At 41.4% G+C, this 21,302-nt stretch overlaps 1 protein-coding gene across 1 annotated transcript in view; it reads right to left on the bottom strand.

Moving 5' to 3' along the window:
- The window catches only part of ARFGAP3 (ADP ribosylation factor GTPase activating protein 3), a 55,783-nt gene that overhangs the window by 30,548 nt on the left and 3,933 nt on the right, over positions 1 to 21,302 (bottom strand). Inside the window, exons 2-9 of the mRNA XM_058568209.1 lie at positions 18,810 to 18,928; positions 13,090 to 13,162; positions 10,470 to 10,601; positions 9,377 to 9,460; positions 6,418 to 6,505; positions 3,598 to 3,657; positions 2,199 to 2,245; positions 1,464 to 1,606 (exon numbers count right to left, since the gene is read on the bottom strand). Of these exons, the coding sequence (XP_058424192.1) occupies positions 1,464 to 1,606; positions 2,199 to 2,245; positions 3,598 to 3,657; positions 6,418 to 6,505; positions 9,377 to 9,460; positions 10,470 to 10,601; positions 13,090 to 13,162; positions 18,810 to 18,928 (746 nt within the window). The remainder of the gene's footprint in view (positions 1 to 1,463; positions 1,607 to 2,198; positions 2,246 to 3,597; positions 3,658 to 6,417; positions 6,506 to 9,376; positions 9,461 to 10,469; positions 10,602 to 13,089; positions 13,163 to 18,809; positions 18,929 to 21,302) is intronic.

Genomic DNA, 21,302 nt, shown 5'->3' with positions numbered 1-21,302 from the left:
TCTACTTAACACCAGTCTCTTGACCGGCCTCCTGGCTTCCAGCTTCTTCTCCATCCTCTCTGTCCTGGATATCACTACCAAGCTCACTTTCCGAAATACACCCTTCATCACAGCACTCCTTAGGGAGCTCTTGCCGTCTCTCAGACAAAACGTAGACCTAGCGGCCTGACTTCAAGGTGCTCTACCTGATCGTTCCAACTTCTCCAATCTAGGCAGGTCCCCCAGGACAAACGTCTTAATTCCCTCTCCTTCATTTTCTTCAACTCTTCCTTCTCTCTGTCCTCTGTGCCAATCTGACTGAGACCGCCTCAAGATCCAGGCTCAAAAACTCTGGAGATACCACCAGACCCACAGCTTTCCATCACATATTTAGAGTTTAGTCGCCAAGTCCAATGGGGCTTCACACTATGAATACCTTTTCATTATTGGGATATAATTCACACACCATAAAATTCCCCCTTTTAAAGTGTACAATTCAGTGGTGGTTAGCATATTCATAGATTATGCCACTATCACCACTATCTAATTCCAGAACATTTTCATCACCCCAAAAAGAAACCCCATACCCATTAGCAGTCAGTCCCCATTCTCTCCTGCTCCTGCCCCCAGCCCCTGGCAACCACTAGACTGCTTTCTGTCCCTATGGATTTGTCTATTTTGGAGATTTCATATATGGATATGGAATCATACAATATGTGGTCTTTTGTGACTGGCTTCTTTCTTAGCATAAACTTTTCAAGATTTATCTATGTTGCAGCGTGTATCAGTACTTTATTCCTTTTTATGGCTGAATAATATTGCATTGTATGGATAGACCATCTTTTGTTTATCCATTCATCAGTTGATGGACATTTGGGTTGTTTCTACTTTTTGGCTATAGGGATTAATGCTGCTATGAACACTCATGTACAAGTATTTGTTTGAATGTGTGGGTGTATGTTTTCATTTCTCTGAGTACACACGTAGGAGTATAATTGCTGGATCACGTGGTAACTTTATATTTAACTTTTGACATTACCACCAGTAATATATGAGGGTTCCAATTTCTTTACATTCATGCCAACACTTGTAATTGTCTCTCTTCTTGATTTAAGCTACCCTAGTGAGTGAAGAGGTACCTCATTGTGGTTTTGATACGCATTTCCTTAATGACGAATGATATTGAGCATCTTTGATGCGTAAATACATCCTGACACATTTCTGTCTTTCCCTTCCTGTTGACACCATCCCAATCCTGCCCTCATAAATTCAACCGGAAATTGTTGCTGCTCTCCCTCGACACTAGTCTCTCTCCCTTCCAATTTACATGTCAAAACGTATTAGTTTCCATAAAACTAAACTTTGCATTAACCTCCTCACTTACATATGTAAAAATGAATGGCATTTGGAAAGCAAATCTCAGAGTTGTTTAATTAATAGTTTTATTCACTAAAAATGTTTTCCTATAACTAGATCAAACTTACATTGATTCTTCCTTAGGTGCTGCCTTGGCCAGAAGGTCTTCCTGTTCCTTCATTTTATCTACAGCTTGGGCTTGTTTTTCAATTTCATTAAAACATGCATTTGACAGTTTTTGGGCTCCCAAACTTCCTTTTTTGGCCCCAAGCTAGAAGATAGATAAGATTACAATCTACCCAAACTGTTTGAAAACTTTTGCAACAACAGTAACATTTATTGAGGTTTATTACTTGCTGGGCACTGTGACAAGTACTTCACATCTGTTCCTGACTTAGTCCTCACAGCTCTATGAAGTTGGCATCATAATAACTTATCCCCAGTTTACAGTCGAGGAACTGATGCTCAAGCAAGTTAAGTGACTTGACCAAGATCACACAGCCAGCAAGTGACAAAGTTAGGATTCAACCGTGGTGCCCACCTCCAGAGCAGGGCTCTAGAAGGACTCACGGTATCTGAAAGCTCGACAGATAACAACCCTCAAAGCCTCATGAGATGGCATTGCTTACAGAAACACAAACACAACAGAAACTCCCACGGAGCCTCTGCTGATACAGTCATTCTAGAAAATCTTCACTAAGTATAACATTCATCTCATTGATCAAAACACAGACTCTTTATCAAAGCCACATTTAGTATAATATGGCTCAAAACAAATAAAAATAAAATGACAAAGGTGGCTTCCTTGAGTGCATAAGCTATTTTAGAGCTGAACTACCAAATATTTTATACATAATACTCACTCCTTTTTTAGTTTGATTAGGTTTCTTTTTTATGATAGAGGAAACCTCTGTCAAAAAATAAAAAGCAGAAAGTCAGACCAATAGAAATACATAATTTTTCTATTTTTAGTGTATCTTTAAAAAAATTCTAGGATACTGTATATTATTATATGAGAGACGAAAACATTTTCCACATTAGTTTGTCATCCAGAAAACTCAAGTATACGAGCGTATTTTAGATTAACAGAGTTTCATCAAAATGGAGTCCTCAGTATTTCCATGTCACATCCAAACTCAGAGAAAATATATTTTTTGGACACCACACTGAAGAGAAATAAGGAGCCTGAGCTCGCCCCATTCATCGATTTCTTCAGGAGCATTTCTTATGTTTATTAGAACAAACTCCCCTGTTAATCTCTACTCTTCAAAAACTTTCAAAATTATTTTAGAATATAAAGTTAACCTGGCATTCTGTATACAACTAAAACAGACAGTGATGTGCTTTTCCACCCTGACTTATATACAGATTTTATCATCTTAACCAATGAGAAACATAAAGCATTCTATTATCTTAGTAGCAGTACTTTCTAAATTGCACAAAAATATATGATGCCTTTAGATAAAGTTTCTTAAAAATCATTTTCTGGGCAAATTTTAATCATAGATTATATATTCTGTTTTTAGAATTATGTTTAAGAGACCCAGTAACAATAAAATCTTATTTTTCTTCTTATAAAGATGAGAATGTGCTTTAATAAGAAAAGATAGCATAAAAACACAAAAAACAAAAGATTAAAATCTTTAGCCCTAATGAGAGAATAACATCACTAAATTTCAAGTGTCAAAAAGAAATCCATGGAAATTTTTCTTTCCACCACTTTCTTTCAGATTTGTATTGCAGTAGTCACATAATATGCTCCTAACCTACAAGTTTATTAATACATGATGAAAATATCAAACATTTCTAATAGTTTATTTTTCACCAAAGCAGTTGCTTTCCAATTAATGCAGTGTGATATGCATTATTTCAGATTGTATTTCCCTGATAATGAAAAATTAAAGATTAAGTTCACCTATTATAAAATTAGAAAAAGAAGAAAATGCTAAGAATTCTTGAGTAAATAGTAATGACGTGGCTGCTCTGACCTCTGCTTATGCTGGGAACATAAACCAGCCCAATGTAAACTAGCAAATCAAAGCATCACAGCAATCTTAGCTGGGTATACAGGCTGCTGCATTTCATGGTCATCAAGCCGGCTAAGACAGAACATTTTTTGCTTAATAAAATCTCACTAACAGATCAATAGTCATGAAGCCATATTACTCTATGAATTCTAAGCAGAATGTAAAGACAGGACCGATTTTTTTCTTAACGAATCTCACTCTCTAAATCAGAATATAGAGTCTTAACGCATATCACCTAAAGCAGCCTTTGTTGGTACATTAAGACCATCCACACTTGGTCCTTGTTCTGCTCCACCTGAAAGTTAAAAAATATTGATATTAATGCAGAAAATATACTCATCAAGTGTGTTTTTGAACATGTAATACACAAAACTTGCTCAGTACTACGTATCTTCTCCAATTTTGTCAATGACCCTCTTTCTTTTTAGCTCCATATTCTATTTTACAATTATAAAAATTCTGATTTAAAAGTCCATTAAAATAGAAGTGTATTTTGAATCCAGTTCCTTTATAGAAGAAAAATGTTAGTGGTCTCCCTAATAATTATCATTCAAAATTCTACCTACGATCTGATTTTTTAAAGTAAACTGTTCTGAAATACCTAGTATATATGTGGACTATACACCCAAGATACGTTAACGTTGAAATTCTAACACCAATTATATCAATGATAGAAACCTAAATTTTCAGTTGCCAGGAAATCTGCCCTTCTAGCTTACCTAAAAAATGATCCTGGTTAGGAACTCTATTTAAAGTCTTCATTAAAAAAATATTTTATTATTTTAATTTTATTTTATTCATCACTTTAAGAATGGATAAACAAAATGTTATATATCCATGTAATAGAATATTATTTGGCCATAAAAAGGAATGGAACACTGACATATGCTACAACATGGATGAATCTTGAAAAATTAGGCTAAGTACAAGAAGCCGCTCACGAAAGACCACATACTGTCTGATTCCATACAAATGAAGTGTCCAGAATAGGCAAACCTTTAGACAGAAAGCAGACTAGTGGCTGTCAGGGGCTGGGGGCAGGGGCAGGGGAGAATGGGGAGGGATTGCTAATGGGTATGGGGTTTCTTTTTGGGGTGATGAAAATGTTCTGGAATTAGACAGTGGGATGGTGGCACAACCTTGTGAATATGCCAAACACCACTGAATTGTACTTTAAAAAGGTGAATTTTATGGTGTGTGAATTATATCTCAACATAGCTGTTATTTAAAAAATGGCAGGCCCAACAGTGGTTTAGGGGAAACTTTGTTTATTTTTATAAATATTTAACAGGTAAACTCTAGTTAAGGCACTTAAATAGGCAGAGCAGGAGGAGTGAGAACAATGATATTTTGTAGAAAAACAACTGACCCCCTGTTCACTGATTACCTAGTGCGGGCCAGGAGCTGCTCGGAGCATTGGAGAAACAGCAGTGACTAAGGACATAGAAACAGAGTATTTTAGGTCCCATATTCTATTTGTTTAAATTCTTTTTTCTCTCCTTCTCATGTGTAATCCGTAAGTTTACTCAAGACTGCAGCGTGTCACTCAACGCTGACGGATGAAATTCTGGGTTAAGCCTTGAGACGACAAGTCTCTCTAACAGCCGTGTAAAATCCTGGACGGAGACGAGAGAGGAAAGCGCCCTTGCGGGTGGAGGAGGAGGTGGAATTCTCAACAACAGAACTTTCAGGAGAAACTCTCCAGCTAAGAACGTAGATTACAAAATATTTACAAGAACAAAATCCTGTTCTGCATCTAGTTATCTTAGTTTTCTGTTAGTAAAACAAACTGAGACATCTGGACTTCAGAGGTTACAGGATCTCCTGGAGCATGTGACCTTCGATCTCAATGGGCCTCTTATGCTAATAAGTTGTAAGAGCAACAATATTCAAGTTATCATCTGTACTTTCAGAAGGTACAAACCCACCTTCTCACGTTAGTCAGGAAATTCTCAGAATTACTTTTTCTCTTCTCTCCTTATGGATAATGACAAACCGATTGATGGCTCAGGTAGGTTCTTTATCTTAAAAAGGAATCTCTCCCTGGAGGAGCTCACAGCCCAGTGGAAGGGACCCACAAGCTAATGGGCATGATGATTCCCAGAGCTGAGGCGGCTGTGTTAGGAGGGCATTACACGTACATGTGGTTGGACTGGGAGTGCTCAGTAGCCAGACACCTACAATTCAACACAAAAGAAGGACCTTCCTTTCTTTACAACATGCTCCATGGCTCCACTCTCACAAACAGCTGAATGCCCATCTCTTCTACGACTCTTTTCTTGATAAACACCATTTATTTGCCAACCATCCAGCAAAATCCTTGCCAGAAAGTTTCTCAATACTATCACCCCATCTTAAGGTTGGTGACTGTTTAGTCTTCTGTGTTACACTAAGTTCCTGTAAGTAGTTCTAGGCTCAATTTCTGTAAGCCAGCACTTATGGTATTGCACTCCATGAGTTCACTGCTTAGTTGTCAAATATTACATTTTTGTGTTAATTTATATGAACATTCTGGCTAACAGAAGATGCTCAATTTTAAAACAGAAAGAGTTGACATCTTGATCCATGATATTCATATCACATAAGTGATTTTTAAAATATAAGCAATTCATATATTAGCAATAAATATAATCCTAAGATAAAGTCACCAAATGTGAATCACTAGGTATCAACTCTTTATGGAATAGTTTTTTAAACTGAAATCTTGTGTTCTGATTATAAAAGTAATCTTGTGTTCTGATTACAAAAGTAACATATAATCATTATAAAATTTCAGTCACTTTGTATCAAGTTGAAAGTAAAAATCCTCAGTAATTTCATTCTCCAGTTAACAATTTGGTGTGTGTCTTCCAGAATGTCTTCTGTGTGTGTATGTTTTTGTTTCTGTTTTTTTTCAAAAATGAGATCATATTCCATGTTCAGTAATCTTTTTTCCCCACTTTATAATCTATCATGGACATCTTTCCTTATTAAATACAAGGGTCTTATTTTCTAATAGTTTCATAGCATGCCACGGAACCAGAGCGTAGCATTATATGACAGCTCTAAAGCCTACCTTCATTATTTGCTGGAGTGGTTTCCATGTTCCTTGGTGTTAAAGAAGATGATTCTGGTTGTGCTGATGCCCACCCCGAGCCACTCACCTGAAGCACAGTGAGAAAAGTCATTAGCAGACAAAGCAAGAAAAGTCACAAAAAAACAACCAAAGCAGGGGGAACACCTAATAATTTAAATAGTCACATTCTGAGTACCAAGATTAGTGCGAAGGAAGGATAATATTAAAACATGTCTATTCTTAAGACTCTGTTTCAATGCTCAAATTCTTTATTTTTCCTCCATTTTTTAAATAAAATTTCTATTTTGCCATAATTTCAGATTTACACAAAAGTTGCAAAGACAATACAGAGAGTTTCCATATACTGTCCCCTCAGTTTCCTCTAATGTTAGAACACCCATGGTACATCTGTCAAAACAAAGACTCATCACTGGTACAACATTATTAGCTAAACTCCAGACTTTGGATTTCACCAGCTTTCCCACCAATGTTTCTTTTCTGTTCCAGGGTTCCACGCTGCATTTGTTGTGTCTCCTTAGTCTCCTCTGGCTGTGACAGTTTCTCAGTTTTTCCTTGCTTTTCCTGACCTTGAAACTTTTGAAGGGTACTGGTCAGGTATGCTGTAGGACGCCCCTCAATTTGGGTCTGCCTGACATTTTCTCCTGATCGGACTCGTTCTGGGGGAAGAATACCAGAGGGGAGTGCCCTTCTCCCTGCCTCGTGTCAACACGACTGAACGCTGCTGATGCCGCCCTCGATCGCTTGGTCAGGGTGGTGCCTTCTCCCCTTCCATCTCTAGTCTTGGGAAGTGAGTCATTAAGCCTCGCTCACACTCAAGTAGAGGGGGGTTAAGTTCCACCTCCTGAAGGGAGGAATATCTATATACACAGTTTGGAATTCCTCTATAAGGAAGATTGTCCCTTCTCCCCATTTATTTATGCAATCACCTATTTATATCAGTAGGGACTCATGGATATTGATTTTATTCTTTGGATTATAATCCAATACTGTCATTATTTATTTTGTTGTTCAAATACTTCCAGTTTTGACCACTAGGAGCTCTTCAGGTTGGTTCCCAAATCCTTTAGGCATGCCCTCACTCACCCCCCCCAACCCCCCAGCACCTCCTTAGTTACTAGCACTACAGATGCTCCAGGTTCATTCGCCCCAGCAGCCCCAGCCCTAAAATCTGCCATTTCTCCAAAGGTACCCCTGGTTCCTTTTATTGGAGAATGGTATTTAGAAACCAAGATCTGGGTGCTGGGTATGCTCGTTGTACTGGGGGGTCACTGTCTCTAGGCCCTCTCAGTGGACAGAGCTACATAATATATATATATATATACGTGTGTGTACTAACTCATGTATATACACATATCTATAATTAGATATCTCTCTCTCTATATATATATATCTCTATACCTATATATAATATAATCTCTATACTATATATGTAATATAATCTCTCTCTCTCTCTAGAGAGAGACTAAAATAAACATGAATTTATACTAATATCTCCAACTCTAATCCACACCAAACTGTTCATCTCTCTTTTTAGCCCATTGTTTCTATTCCTAAGATTTCTCAGCTACTAATTATAGACATTCTATATCTAGTTGTTTTTTTTTTTTGGTGAGGAAGATCAGCCCTGAGATAACATCCATGCTAATCCTCCTTTTTTTGCTGAGGAAGACTGGCCCTGAGCTAACATCTATTGCCAATCCTCCTCCTTTTTTTCCCTTTTTCTCCCCAAAGCCCCAGTAGATAGTTGTATGTCATAGTTGCACATCCTTCTAGTTGCTGTATGTGGGACACTGCCTGACCATGGCCTGACAAGCGGTGTGTCGGTGCGTGCCCGGGATCCAAACCCGGGCCTCCAGCAGCGGAGCACGTGCACTTAACCGCTATGCCACGGGGCCAGCCCCTCTGTTGTTTTGTGTTCCCCTCTTTTTTGATAACTATTTCTAGTAAATACTGACTGCATCAGTGATAAAATGTACGTGCAAATTATGATAGCAAAAAAAAAAATCAAGGTTTAGCAATTTATACAACTTCACACAATTTTTACTTGAAAATTAGTTAAAGAATGGCCTGAGTAGCAGTAGGCAAATAGTGCCCCCTCCCCAGTGGGACTGGGAGCACCTAACAGAACATCCATGGCTCTAACCAAGGGTCAGCACACATTTCCTTAAAGGACAAGTCAGTAAACATTTTAGGCTCTGCAGGCCTTATGTTCCCTGGCCTAAGCAATCGGGGGGAAATCCACAGAAGCACCATGGACTGTTGTCACTGCTACTATGGGACCAGAAAGACGAAGATAATAATACTCAGAGCATTTACTGAAGGCTTACTCTGTGCTAGGTACTAATTAATCTTATCTGCATTTACTCATTCCATTCTCACAACAGCCTTGAGATCTGTTCTACGCACACAGCTAAACAGGGCACTGAGATTCAAGCCCCTATTACAACTTGGATTTAAACAAACTGTCTTCATTCTTTGTCAGTTCTGAAGCTCTGAACTGATAGTGGCAGACGACTAGGAATAATCTCTCAGCTTCCCTAGCTTCTGGGTACAGGACGTACAACTCATTCCAACCAGCAGGACATGAGCAGAAGAGACATGTACACCTCCAGACTTCTCTGTAAAAGGAAGGGGCTTTCCTGGACATCTGTCCTCTTCCTGTTCCCAGGAACAGTCACGAACTGGAGCAACCACTTGGGGGGCCTGGGATGGAAGCCGCATGGCGAGAGCAGCAGAACAAATCCCCCAGTCAACCCTGGACAGCCTGCCTCTGACCTCTGATGGGAAATTAGGTTCTATCTCGTTTAAGTGACCATATTTCATGGTTGAATTTCTTACAGCAGCTTAGCCTGTATCCTAACTGAAACATTTTCAATATATACTGTTTATAATTGTAGGAGTATGCACGCTTTAAAATTGTGTGAAGCATATTACATACCTCAGGAGGAGCATGAGAAGCAAAGAAGTCCTCCTCCTTTGGCGGAGGGGATGAAGGTGGGACCACACAGCTGTCAAGCCACAGCTAGGAAGGAAACATAAAGCACCACTCAGCATCTCCCCCAGCTTTAGAGGGTTTTATTAATACTCTTCACTCCTGTCTGTAGACATGTTTGCTACAGATTGGTCCTTTCCATCATTACACAACCAGTAACGTGCCTAAGCAGAGCCCACGAGTGCATTTTAGTAACGTAGCAACCCAGGAACTTGTGCTTCCAAACCTTGAAGAAGTCAAGTACCCCGATGCACAAGCCATATCTGAAGGAAAGATCCAGGATTTCACATCTAGTGCGACTCCCAAGTAGAGTCAACCCTCACTACGTGCGGATTCCGTATTGTGCCTTAGCCTACTGGCTGTAATTTACTTGTAACCCCAAGTCAAGACTCAAGGCGTTCCTGCAGTCATTCACAGACACCTGCACAGCGGCAAAGAATCTGAGTTGCCCGAGGTGCGTGTTCCCAGCTCGAGGCGATGCTCTGCCCTCCTGTTTCAGTTCTCATACTGCAAACAAGTGTCCTTTCTGTGGTCTATTTAGTGACACGTTTTTCACATTTTTGTGCTTTTTGTTGGTAATTCCATTGTTTAAAATGGCCCCTGAGCATAGCGCTGAAGTGCTACCTACCTAGGGTTCCTAAGCGCACGAAGGCTCTACAGCGTTAGATAAGCTTCATTCAGGCACGAGTTATGGTGCTGTTAACCGTGAGTTCAGTGCTAATGAGTCAACAAATAAGGTGTCTTTAAACAGAAACACATGTAAAATAAGGTTACGCACTGATCAGTTGACAAAACTGTTGTGACCGGAAACTCACAGGAACCTAGCCTTGTCTTTCCCTAGCAGCCATGTTTCAGCATTGATAATCAGTGTTCATGGTGACTTTACAGAACAGAACTTCTGCAAATAATGAGAATCAACGGTATGTTGTTTCCTTGTAAGAGAATCAGGTAGGAAGTTTTACTTTTGGGATAAAAACCACTTTTCCTACCGAAACGAATGTTTGTCTGAAGGAGATGCTCCAACCCGCCAGTGACTTACATCCGTGCCGTGCTTGCGCGTGGCTTGGGAGGCGAGAGACCTGACCCTCTCCCTGTAGAGCTGGGCAGCCCGACTGTTGTACTTGGCATTGGTGTCACTGGTGGCACACCCATGTTGATGGAAAAAGGAAGACTACAGAGGAACGTAAGAGGATTAATAACAATACTGTGTTAAATCTAACATAGGGACTCAAAATGTTACTTCATGTTATGCAGGATTTTTTGAAACTACTAGTGAAAAGCAAAATGATTTAAACCACGAAAAATTTTAAAATAAATCTTTCCTTGCAAAGGGAATTCCCTCCCCAGATGTAACTTTAATATTTGGGTAAAACTGGACATGAGACTTGCATTACAAAATGAAATAACTGGCCCTTCATTTCTCTACTAAACTGCTTCCATCATTCTGAAGGTTATTTGGGGGGACGTTTTCCACTCAGGACTATTTTTAATTCATAAGAAATCCATTTAACTCGGATTCCACTAAACCAGAATTTTTGACAGACCAGTTAGGAGCTACGCTAACCTTCGCCTTGCTCAGCACTGTTTCTTCATTAACAGAGACCACAGCACAGGCAAGGTGATAAAGCAAATTTTAAATAATTAGAGGAAACTGCTTTCAACCACCTCCTAAGGATCCATGTGTAGACATGAATTACAGAATTCATATCTTAATTAAAGCAGGTATTCTAAAAACCTGTTTTAGCGATTCTTTTGTTAATCCAATTTGACTAACAACGGTATTGAGCACCCACATGTACCAGACCCTGTCCTAAATTCTTTGTGGGCATCATCCCATTAAATCCTCACAGCAACACCATCAGACAGTAATTGTTATTATCTACACTTTACAGACGGGGAAGCTGAAGCACAGAGAGGTTCAACTACTTGCCCAACGTCACAAAGGGTGAGGGGCAGAGCTGGCATTCACACCCAAGCAGGATGGCTCCAACTCCACTGCCTGAGCGAATGACCAATGAGCTGAGGCTTCCTCGCCCCATCCCCCCCCCCCCATCCACTGGCTCCAGATGAGAAAGTCGCTCTCTGGAGCGGAGTGGGGACTCTGCAACCTTGGGAAGGCTTAGAAATAAGGATGGATAAAATCAAACCCGCAGTCTTAAGGTTAGGAACAAGTCTGTGAACATCATGATAAGGGGCCCGGGTTTCTAAGATACTTGAAACACCTAAGGCATGCCTTCTTAATAGGGGTGAAATTGTTTTTTTGGAAAGTAAAAAAAAATCTTAGTTATTACAATGGTTTGTGGCCGCCCCCGCCAAAGTTCACCCCTACCTGACAAAATGGTGTTCCTTAGGATCTGATTTCTCCTACTAGGGAAAAATTAAACCCAATTCAAATTTAAAATAATCTAATTCAAATTTAATTTTTCTGCTTAGGGAGCCATACTGAAAAAAGGTTGAGAAACACTGATCTGAGAGAATGTGGTATTTTGAAAACGACTATTTTAGACTTATGATTTTAATTTTAAATACTTGATGCTAGGCATAATTTTTATTTGAAATATATACAAATCTGATTTCTTATACTTTTAATGTTCAACAGCATGTCTAACAGACCTTCATTTACTCAATCTATATCATTTTGGCCTTATAAATAGGGTATCTGTGCTTCAGATGGTTTTGCTGGCTAGATTTGTAAGGCTGCCTGTCTAGTGTTTGAGAAATCAGATATATTGAATTTGTAAATGAAGTTTAAAATGTTTGAGGATCCTTAGGTTTGTAAACGGAATTAAGGACACCTGCTCTTTTAAAATTATAAATTAACTGAACACTTAAAAAAGTTATTTTTACACAGAAATTACTAAGTTTACAAATAAATATATGATATTTATATACTTTATTTGAAGATTTGGAGAACAGGTTTTTTAATTTATAGATTTAATAAATTAAATAAAATTCAAATATAAGCAGCTATAAGCATTGCATTTTTTTTTTTTTGCAAATATACATCAGTATGATGCTTTTCTTTTTTTCTTTTTTTTTAATAATTTTATTTATTTATTTATTTTCCCCCCAAAGCCCCAGTAGATAGTTGTATGTCACATCCTTCTAGTTGCTGTATGTGGGATGCAGCCTCAGCATGGCCGGAGAAGCGGTGCAGCGGTGCGCGCCCGGGATCCGAACCCAGGCCGCCAGCAGCGAAGCGCGCGCACTTAACCGCTAAGCCACAGGGCCAGCCCTAAGCATTGCATTCTAAGTACAAAAGTCACCCTTAGATATTAAAAAACCATATTGTCATAAAGAAGCTTCTCGGGTCCTTTCTACCATCACCTCCTGTTTTAATCTCCTTCAATGTGCTTATCGCCACCTGTTACTTTCTTGTTTATCTGCGTCTTTAATCACTCTCTGTTTCTGCCTATACGAGAGGGGATTCTGTCTGTCTTACTGGTCACTCTACCCCAGCACCTAGCCCAGAGCTTCGTGTTTATTAGGTGTTTATAGATTTTTGGACAAACAAGTCAACCGGGTTGTCCAACTCTGAAGCCCATCACGTCTTTCTGTTACCCAGTAGGACCTCCCAAACGCTTCCAGGCAAACACCACCATCTGCACTAGTGTAACACTGTTTATACAAGAAGGAAAACAAGTCTGAGATGAACTTACTGCACTAGCATTTCCGCCAACTTGCATGCACCGCAACTGAAACCATGACCAGTTAGAGTCCAACTCTGTAGATCTAAATGGAAAGAATATTCTTACATGTTAATACTTCCCTTCCCCAGAATCAAGCCACTGAAATTTTGAGAACAAGGTTTCTTTATCTTCAGGATCCTGGAGAGTTCTGAGTTTGTTAACAGTGACACACGGGATGGTGGGACTCCAGAGTTGTATGACAGTTGGTACGAGCAGCTCCTGGCCCCTCTCACCCTTCCCAGAAGCCACAGCTCTGATGGCCCCGACCGCCCGCTCCCCTCCACGCCTGACCACAGGCAGCCATGCCAGGCAGGCAGCACTTTTGCTGCACTGACTCCAGCCAGCCGTCTCTTCAGGGCACAGGACACAGCGAGCCTCAGGGGGCTGTTGGAACAACTCCGACTCACTGTCTCGCATCCTTAGCGGGATATGATCTAAAATGTGGTGATGTGCCTCTACTCAAAACATATGTACTTTCTGGATTTTTCAGGTCATCTATCCATTTGTCCAGTTTGACCCCTAATAGGAGCCTGGAGGATGTCATATTCTTATCATCAGGTGGAAGCGACCTACCCAACATCACCACCAACAGGGAGGGGAGAAAACTCAGGATTTAAGGCTCTTGAAGTGAAAACTGCAGTGCCTCCTGCTCCCCCCACAGCTTATGCCCTACTCATCTGTAACCTACAATCAAATTGGAGCAAGGTAAGGGCAATACCGTAGTCCCCAACAACAAAACTTACCGTGATCACTGTAGAGCAAGATATGACAGTGCAACAATGTTGGAAGTCTTTATATTGAATCTACAGATATGAGCAAAAAGCAAGACTATCCTGTTATTCAACTATAGCTTGTCCCACACTAACTGTAAAGGAAAGTGGACATTTTAGAACAGGGACGATACCCTTCACAAAATGGGCAAGGTAGAAAGAAAAGAGGTTTCAGAGCCACCAAAAATTTCCTTTCATCCTGCCCTTCCATTTACTAACTTCTGTGCCTTGCTATCGCTTAATCTTTGTGAATGTCAGGAAATTATTTTGATGTCTATAGCTACCTTAAGATTAATAATAATACTAGTACATATTATTATTACATACGAGTACAACAAATCCACTTCATGGTGATATGTAAACAGTAAAAATTAAACCACACTTTAGAAGAAACAGATTTCCCAAAGACCAAAAAAAAAAAAACTCCTTTTAGAATTTGATTATCAAGCTAGATGATTAAATTATATATCTTGTTCTGAAATCCCTTCTCTGAAAGATCCTGCTTAGTCACCACATTTTCATGAATCCCCCCAGACTGAAGTATGTACCATCCCACCACCTCTGTCACAGGGTGGCAGTCAACAGCACAGTCTCTGGAGACAGACTGAGAGAGTGTGAATCTCAGCTCTGCCACTTACTAGCTGTGTGACCTTGGAGAAGCTACTCGACCTCTTGCACCTTACTTTCCTCATCTGTAAAGTAAGAATAATTATAGTATTATCTATTTAGCTTTTGTAGAAATTAAGTAAGCTAATGTCTGAAAAGTGCTTGGCTCATGGTAAATACCATATGGCTGAAATTCTCACCATCACCACCACTATCACCATCGTCATGGTAACCCTGGCACGCTGCTCCAGAGGACAGGCATGTCCCATATTTTTCTCTCACGATCCTAGCACAGGCACACAATAGGTACCTGAATACGGGCTGACTTAAAGGATGTCCTAAAAGTGAGGCTACAAGTACTCAGACGTGCTAATCTGCCTTACAACTTTTAGTCCTAACCTATCTTTAAAAAAATAAAGCCAAACATTTCTATATACATTTCTTAGAAACGGGGATAAAAGCGAATTGTTCCTGAACTGAGTTGACAGAGATTCTGTCTCATAACATTGGAATTTCAAAATAAAAGGTTTTGGTGACAACGGACTCTGAATACAGTCAACCTTAAGAAGCCACTTGAATTGCTCATCAGTGTCCATTCCTCCAAGAGGAGGTGACTCACTGCAGGCTACTTCTTATCTTTATTTAGATTAAGAGATGTTGAAAGGTAATAGTCTGACTGCTAAGCAAAAAGTAGAGCAGAGAAAATAAGAAAAATTGAAGAATTAGCGTCACTTTAACAAAAGTTAACCTGTTACTTTTAACGTCCTGTTAACCAATTAGGTAAAAGAGAAAACAGGTTTCCTGCAACCTCTATAACGAGTCAAGATATAATCTCATTAAAAATTGCATGAATTAGCTTCACTAGTGGCTGCCGAAGTCAGTATTTTTTTGCAAGCAGAGTATTTAAATAGATTTCAGACACTTATGAAATCAGAAGGAATCTCACCAAATAAACGTGACAATGCTTTCATGTAATCAAAATTTTTAAAGTGGTAAACTCTACCACAATTAGTCTAGACTTCTACTCACAGACAAGCCCAAGGGGAGCCTCCAAGCAGTCACCTGTTTATAACTCGCTGGACGGCTTACTCTAAGGTCACGAGAGGTGCTGCCTTCCTACCTAAGGTCGTAACAAGGTTCTCCTTGTGCGTCCACTGAGCAGACGATGGGTGACCTAGATCTGATCACCGTCAGCATTTGCTGGGGGCTCGCCACATGCCAGGACTTACGTGAGTTCACTCGCCTGCTCCTCCCAGCGCCCCACGCAGCAGCGTTAGTATTCTCATCCCCACTGTCGAGAGAAGGAAACTGAGACCCAGAGAGGCAGGGAACACGCCCAGAGCTCGTCAGGGCGGCGCCAGGATTCAGAGCCCAGCAGCCGCGGAGCGTCCTCGCTCCGGCCCCCACCCCGCACGCCCAGGCCCCCGCCAGCACCCCCAAGGGCCTCAGGAGTTAAGTACAAGCCCCCAGCCCGGCAGCCCAGCCCTCCACAACCTCCCACAAATCTTCCCCTTTGCCTCTGACTTCTCCTCATTTTCCTGTGCACATAAAAAGTAGCTACTAAACATTTCGCTCTCTCTCACCTCTCCAGCTCTCCTGGAAGTCTGCGTGCTGAGCTCCTTTCTCCCCACCTCGTCTCCGTTACCACACTCTCATCCAACCTTCGATGTGCTTTGCAAATGTTTCCTCTTCCTTTACACTCGGCCTAATTTTCTGACCAGAAGTAGACGCAGCACTTTACAGTCTACCTTCTTATTTATGTTGTGCTGCAGTCTGTCCCCACCCCCAGCCCAACAAGATCAACGCAGGCACTAGATCCCAGCCACCTGTCACAAGCTCCTGAACTACGTAACGGTGAACTGGAGAAGGAGCAGAGCTAGAGGGAGAGGGCACCGTGAGTCCAGCCCTCACAGGGACTGGGGTGACGAGTTCTGAGCCCCGGGGGGTGGCGGCAGGGGCCAGGCCACTTAGTTCTGTTCTGCAGTCAGCTCCCAAAGCAGCCTCCCATTTTCCCTTTCTGCTCGGCAAAAGCCATAGTTCATAAATTTTTTCCTTTGTAAAATTGTAGACATGAAATTCTACTTACAAAAAAAAACAAACTCAATTTAAATAAACGTTCCACCCATGCCAGACCGTTAAGCTGCTCATGCCTGGGAAATGGGACTGTGTGCACGTGTGCGTGCGTGCGTGCGTGCGTGCGTGTGTGTGTGTGTGTGTGTCTGGAAGGCAAGAAGAGGAGGGGAAATGGAATTCCAGAAGAAGGACTATCACTTCTAACTTTATATACACTGGGACTGCTTGGATTTTTTTTCCTAATGAGCTGGTGTTTGTAATGTTTTTTAATCAATAAAAAATGTTTAAAGAGCAGCCCTCCACCTCTTAAAAAAAATACTAAGTAGCCTTATCATCCTTGACTTTCTCTTGCCCAAATCCTAGACTGCTGCCCTCTGGTTGTACAGAGATTTTTTGAACAGTTGTTTTTGAATCATTTATAAGCATTGTGATTCATACAGTTATATTCATCTGACTTTTGAAAGGCTAGTGATTAAACCTGCAACAGCCCAAACAGAGCCTGCTGTCCATCCTCACCAGGCTCTCGGTCAGTCATGCCCTCAACTGGGGAACACGTCAGAAAGCTGTCTCATTTCCTGGAATGGTTTAAACCGGGAGTGTGCTTTAGTGGTGAGGAAAAGGGAGGGCCAGACTATAAAGGGCAGAACTTGGCAGAAAGGAGGAGGGAAAGAGCACAGCAGAGAGAGAAAGGAAGACACTGATTCTATGTCACCTCAGGTCCAGCCTTCGTGGGCTCTGGCCAGAGTAGGTTACCATATGTTACCTGGTAACAGTCAATCTGGGGGAAAAAAAGCACATTAAAAAGAAACTTGCCCTGGCAACTAAATCCCTTCACATTTAAAAAAGAGGCGAGGACAGGATAATGCATTCAAAACATTCTGGGACCAGCATCTAAGAAAAAAGAAAAGAAGACAAGAAACTGATGGCTCCTCTGAAACCAGTAAGAACACACAAAAGAAGTCCTTTCTCTAAATAATTACCTGTGGAGCTACACGGCTGTAAATGTTTAGCCCATCATGCATGTACATACTGATTTTCAAACAAAAACTCAGGAAAATGAGTTCTTCAGAAATTGATTTCCGAAAAAAGAACTCAGGAAAGTACCTCAGAAAAGTTTTTTTAAGTTAATATACTAAAAAAGAAAATTATGTTGTTCTTCTCACTATATCGCTTGTGTGCTATCACACAAAATATCTCATTACAAACTATAAGAGATTTTATCCTATAGGAACAAACACTCTTTACAGTAATGGCGTCGTATCAATATTCCTTAAGGCATAAGATAAAATAAAATTGCTCGGCACAATTCCAAATAGCTTGCCTGCCTAGCTGGTTCCTTCCTGGAGAAAGAAGTGGCCGGGAACTAGGAGCACCGGCTGGAGGCGGCCAGCAACAACGGAGATCTGAGCCAAGGCTGCTCGGCGGTGCCCGTAAAGGCTCACGGCCGCCGAGTACAGGCCTTGCTCGGCTTCTGAGCCCTGAGCCTGGCTGGGCTCCTTTTATTATTTCAACTTATGTTACTTCACACGCGGGTACTTGTCACCTCCCACTGGACTGTGGGGCTGTGTGTCCAGAGGGGGTATCTTTCTTTGATGCACACGAAGGCCCCGCCTAGGCTCCTGCCACAGTGTCAGAGGAGACGACAGGTACTCGCCAGGGGGAGCCAACGCAGCCCAAGTCTTCAGATAAAAAAAGAGAGACGTTCATAGTATAAGCATTTGAAATCGCCACTAAAATTCATACAAAAGTCATTCCCTCAGGTTTTACGATAATAGTGTCTTTGGGAGCCAGAGCTGCAGGATTCTGCTGGAAGTGGCACCCGGCTATAGAGGGCTTCCTGCCCTTTCCATTAGCTCTCCACCTGCCGGGGTGTAGGACGGACCCACAGCAACCGATACGCCTTCTACCACACTAGTGTCACAGCAAGGTTTCTTTGTACTGCGAACTATGAGAAGATCATAAAGGAAAGAGAAATACTGTCTCGAACCCTCTCTTCTGACCTTGTCTGCAACACCACAGCCTCACGTCTCTGACACAGAGCTCTGTGTAACAGTAACTAAGAGAAAATCACTCATTTTCCTAGTTTATGTAATTATATAAGATTTAAATCTCCATAACCCATAACCAATGTCTCCTTTTACTTGACGTCAGAGGAAACACACAGAAAAAAGGGGAAAGAGACCCATGTAACACTGTCATCACTCCCACACCCCTCCCCCACAAGAGGAAAGATTCACTTACCGAATAAAACTCAAATGAACACCCAGTGACCGGTGTGACCCTGAGCAATCGATGCAAAGGAACACCCCATAGGTTATGCTCGCCCAGCTGGGATTTTTGGCACCACAATCAAAACACACCTGAAAGAAAATTTAAAAATTCAGTTATTGGGGCCAGCCGGGAGGCACAGTAGTTGAGTGTGCGCGCTCCGCTGCAGCGGCCCAGGCTTCGAGGGTTTGGATCCCGGGTGCGCACCGACACACCGCTTGTCAAGCATGCTGTGGCGGTGTCCCATATAAAGTAGAGGAAGATGGGCACAGATGTTAGCCCAGGGCCGGTCTTCCTCAGCAAAAAGAGGAGGATTGGCAACGGATGTTAGCTCAGGGCTAATCTTCCTCACAAAAAAAAAAAAATTCAGTTATTAATTTACATTAGCCAAATTAGCCATCCTATAGGATAAAATATATGATTTAGCTTGAGAGCTGCTTAACCTTTACAATTTAAACTGGTTATTAGAAAATATCTCACCTAGATTTCTTTTTAAACCTCAAATTTCAATTTCTTTTATTATAATAATATTATATTATATATAACTATATTATATTAATTATATATTAATAGAATTGTATTGATATAGTGCATTAATTATATAATAGTTATATTATTACGTATCTACTATAACACTACGCAGTGTGTGTAGTGAAGAGAACTTAGGAGTGTATATCATCCCAAACATTACCTATCCTTGAAGCCTCAACAGGGTTCCTACCAGCCACGTAAATGAACCCTGGCCCTTACGTTCAGGATGTCCCCCTGCTTGCAACGCTCACTGACAGGCACTCATGCCTATTTCTTCTCTCCCCAGCCAGAGGCGAAGGAGAGTGTGGTAGCCAGACTCCAAAGTGCCCCAGTGATCCTCCTCTCCTGGTAGTCACACTCTTGTGTAATCCCCACCCTCACTTGTCCAGGGTGGCCTGTGTGACCAATAATATGGCGGAAGTGTCAGCACGTCATTCCTGAGATTAGGCTATACAAGATGCTGTGGCTTCCTTTGTCCCTTGCTCTCTCTCTCCCTTGGATGACTGGCTCTGGGGGAAGCCAGCTGCCTTTTCTCGAGGACACTCAGGAAGCCCAGTAGAGAGACTCAAGTGGGGCGGAACTGATGCCATTAGTCCAACAGCCAGTGAGGCGGGGGTGGGCTGACCAGCACCTGAGTGAGCTGGGAGTGGCGACTCCAGCTTTCAGATGCCCGCAGCCCCGCTGCCAGCTCGGCTGCAGCCTCAGAGACCCTCTGCCTTCCTCTCTCAACACAGACTGGAGGGAAACACTCTTCATCTGATAACGGACATAAAAGTACTTTCAAACACACACTGCTCGTGGTGGAAATTAATATTTATAATTAATTAACGTCAGAACAACAGGATAGTAAAAATTCCACTAATAAGAGAATTACTTTTAATTTTTTTCCAGAAAAAATAAGCATATTTTAGCCAGCTAAGACACCCCCGGATTCCTGGCCCTCAGAACCCATATGAGACAATATATGCTTGTTGTTTAAGATGCTAAGTCCTGCAGTAGATAGCAATAGATACTAATACAGAAAGATGTTCCTCTCTGAGATGCTGTGTCCTTCTCTACCTCTGCCCCTCCACTCCGTCCAGGTCACTTTTATAATCTTAGACACACAGCCCGTCACCAAGGAATGTGGCCCCTCTTGCACTGAGGGCGCTGAGGGCTCCTGATGGGTCAGGAACCTTTCCCTTGATCACGCTTTCCTCCTCCACTGGCACAGAGCCCCTACGGGGTCAAAGCTCAAGAAATGACTGCTGAAGAGATTTGTCTATTTTTTTATCTCCCACAGAGCCTGAAAAATAGTGCCTTACTCATAGTAAGCACTCACTAAATATATGTTAATCAAATGAACAATTTAACAAAACTTATTACCGGCTCAAAATTACCACTAGCCCCTTCAACACTGACTAAAGTCAAACGTTCTTCATCTGAGAGCAGGACATAAAAGTTCTTTAAAATACACAGTGCTTGTCATGGAAATTGATATTTATAGTTAAAGTCAGAACAACAGAATAGTAAAAATTCCACTCATAGAAGAATTGTGGTTTTTTCCAGAAAAAAAAGCCCCCTATTTTATTTTATTTAATTAATTAATTAATTTGTTTTTTGCTGAGGAAGATTCACCCTGAGCTAACCTCTGTGCCAATCTTCCTCTATTTTGTATGTGAGCCACCGCCACAGCATGGCTGCTGCCGAGTGCTGTATGTCCGTGCCTGGGAACTGAACCCGGGCCACCTAAGTGGAGCATGCCGAACTTAACCACTAGGCCACGGGGCTGGCCCCAAAAGCCCCCTATTTTAGATACACTTTACAGGCAGAGCCACCTATGTGAAGGTTGTCCCAACATAATCATCAAGAAAGATCTGGCTTTTGGCCTTCTGAGAGCAATACAAGAGCAAAAACCTGAGATTTTCCACAGCCTCTCACCACACAGGCTCACAT

This window comes from Diceros bicornis, chromosome 25, assembly GCF_020826845.1.
Source record: "Diceros bicornis minor isolate mBicDic1 chromosome 25, mDicBic1.mat.cur, whole genome shotgun sequence".
Lineage (NCBI taxonomy): Eukaryota > Metazoa > Chordata > Mammalia > Perissodactyla > Rhinocerotidae > Diceros > Diceros bicornis.
The sequence above is the reverse complement of the archived record's forward strand: the minus strand, read 5'-3'. Positions and strand labels throughout refer to the sequence as shown.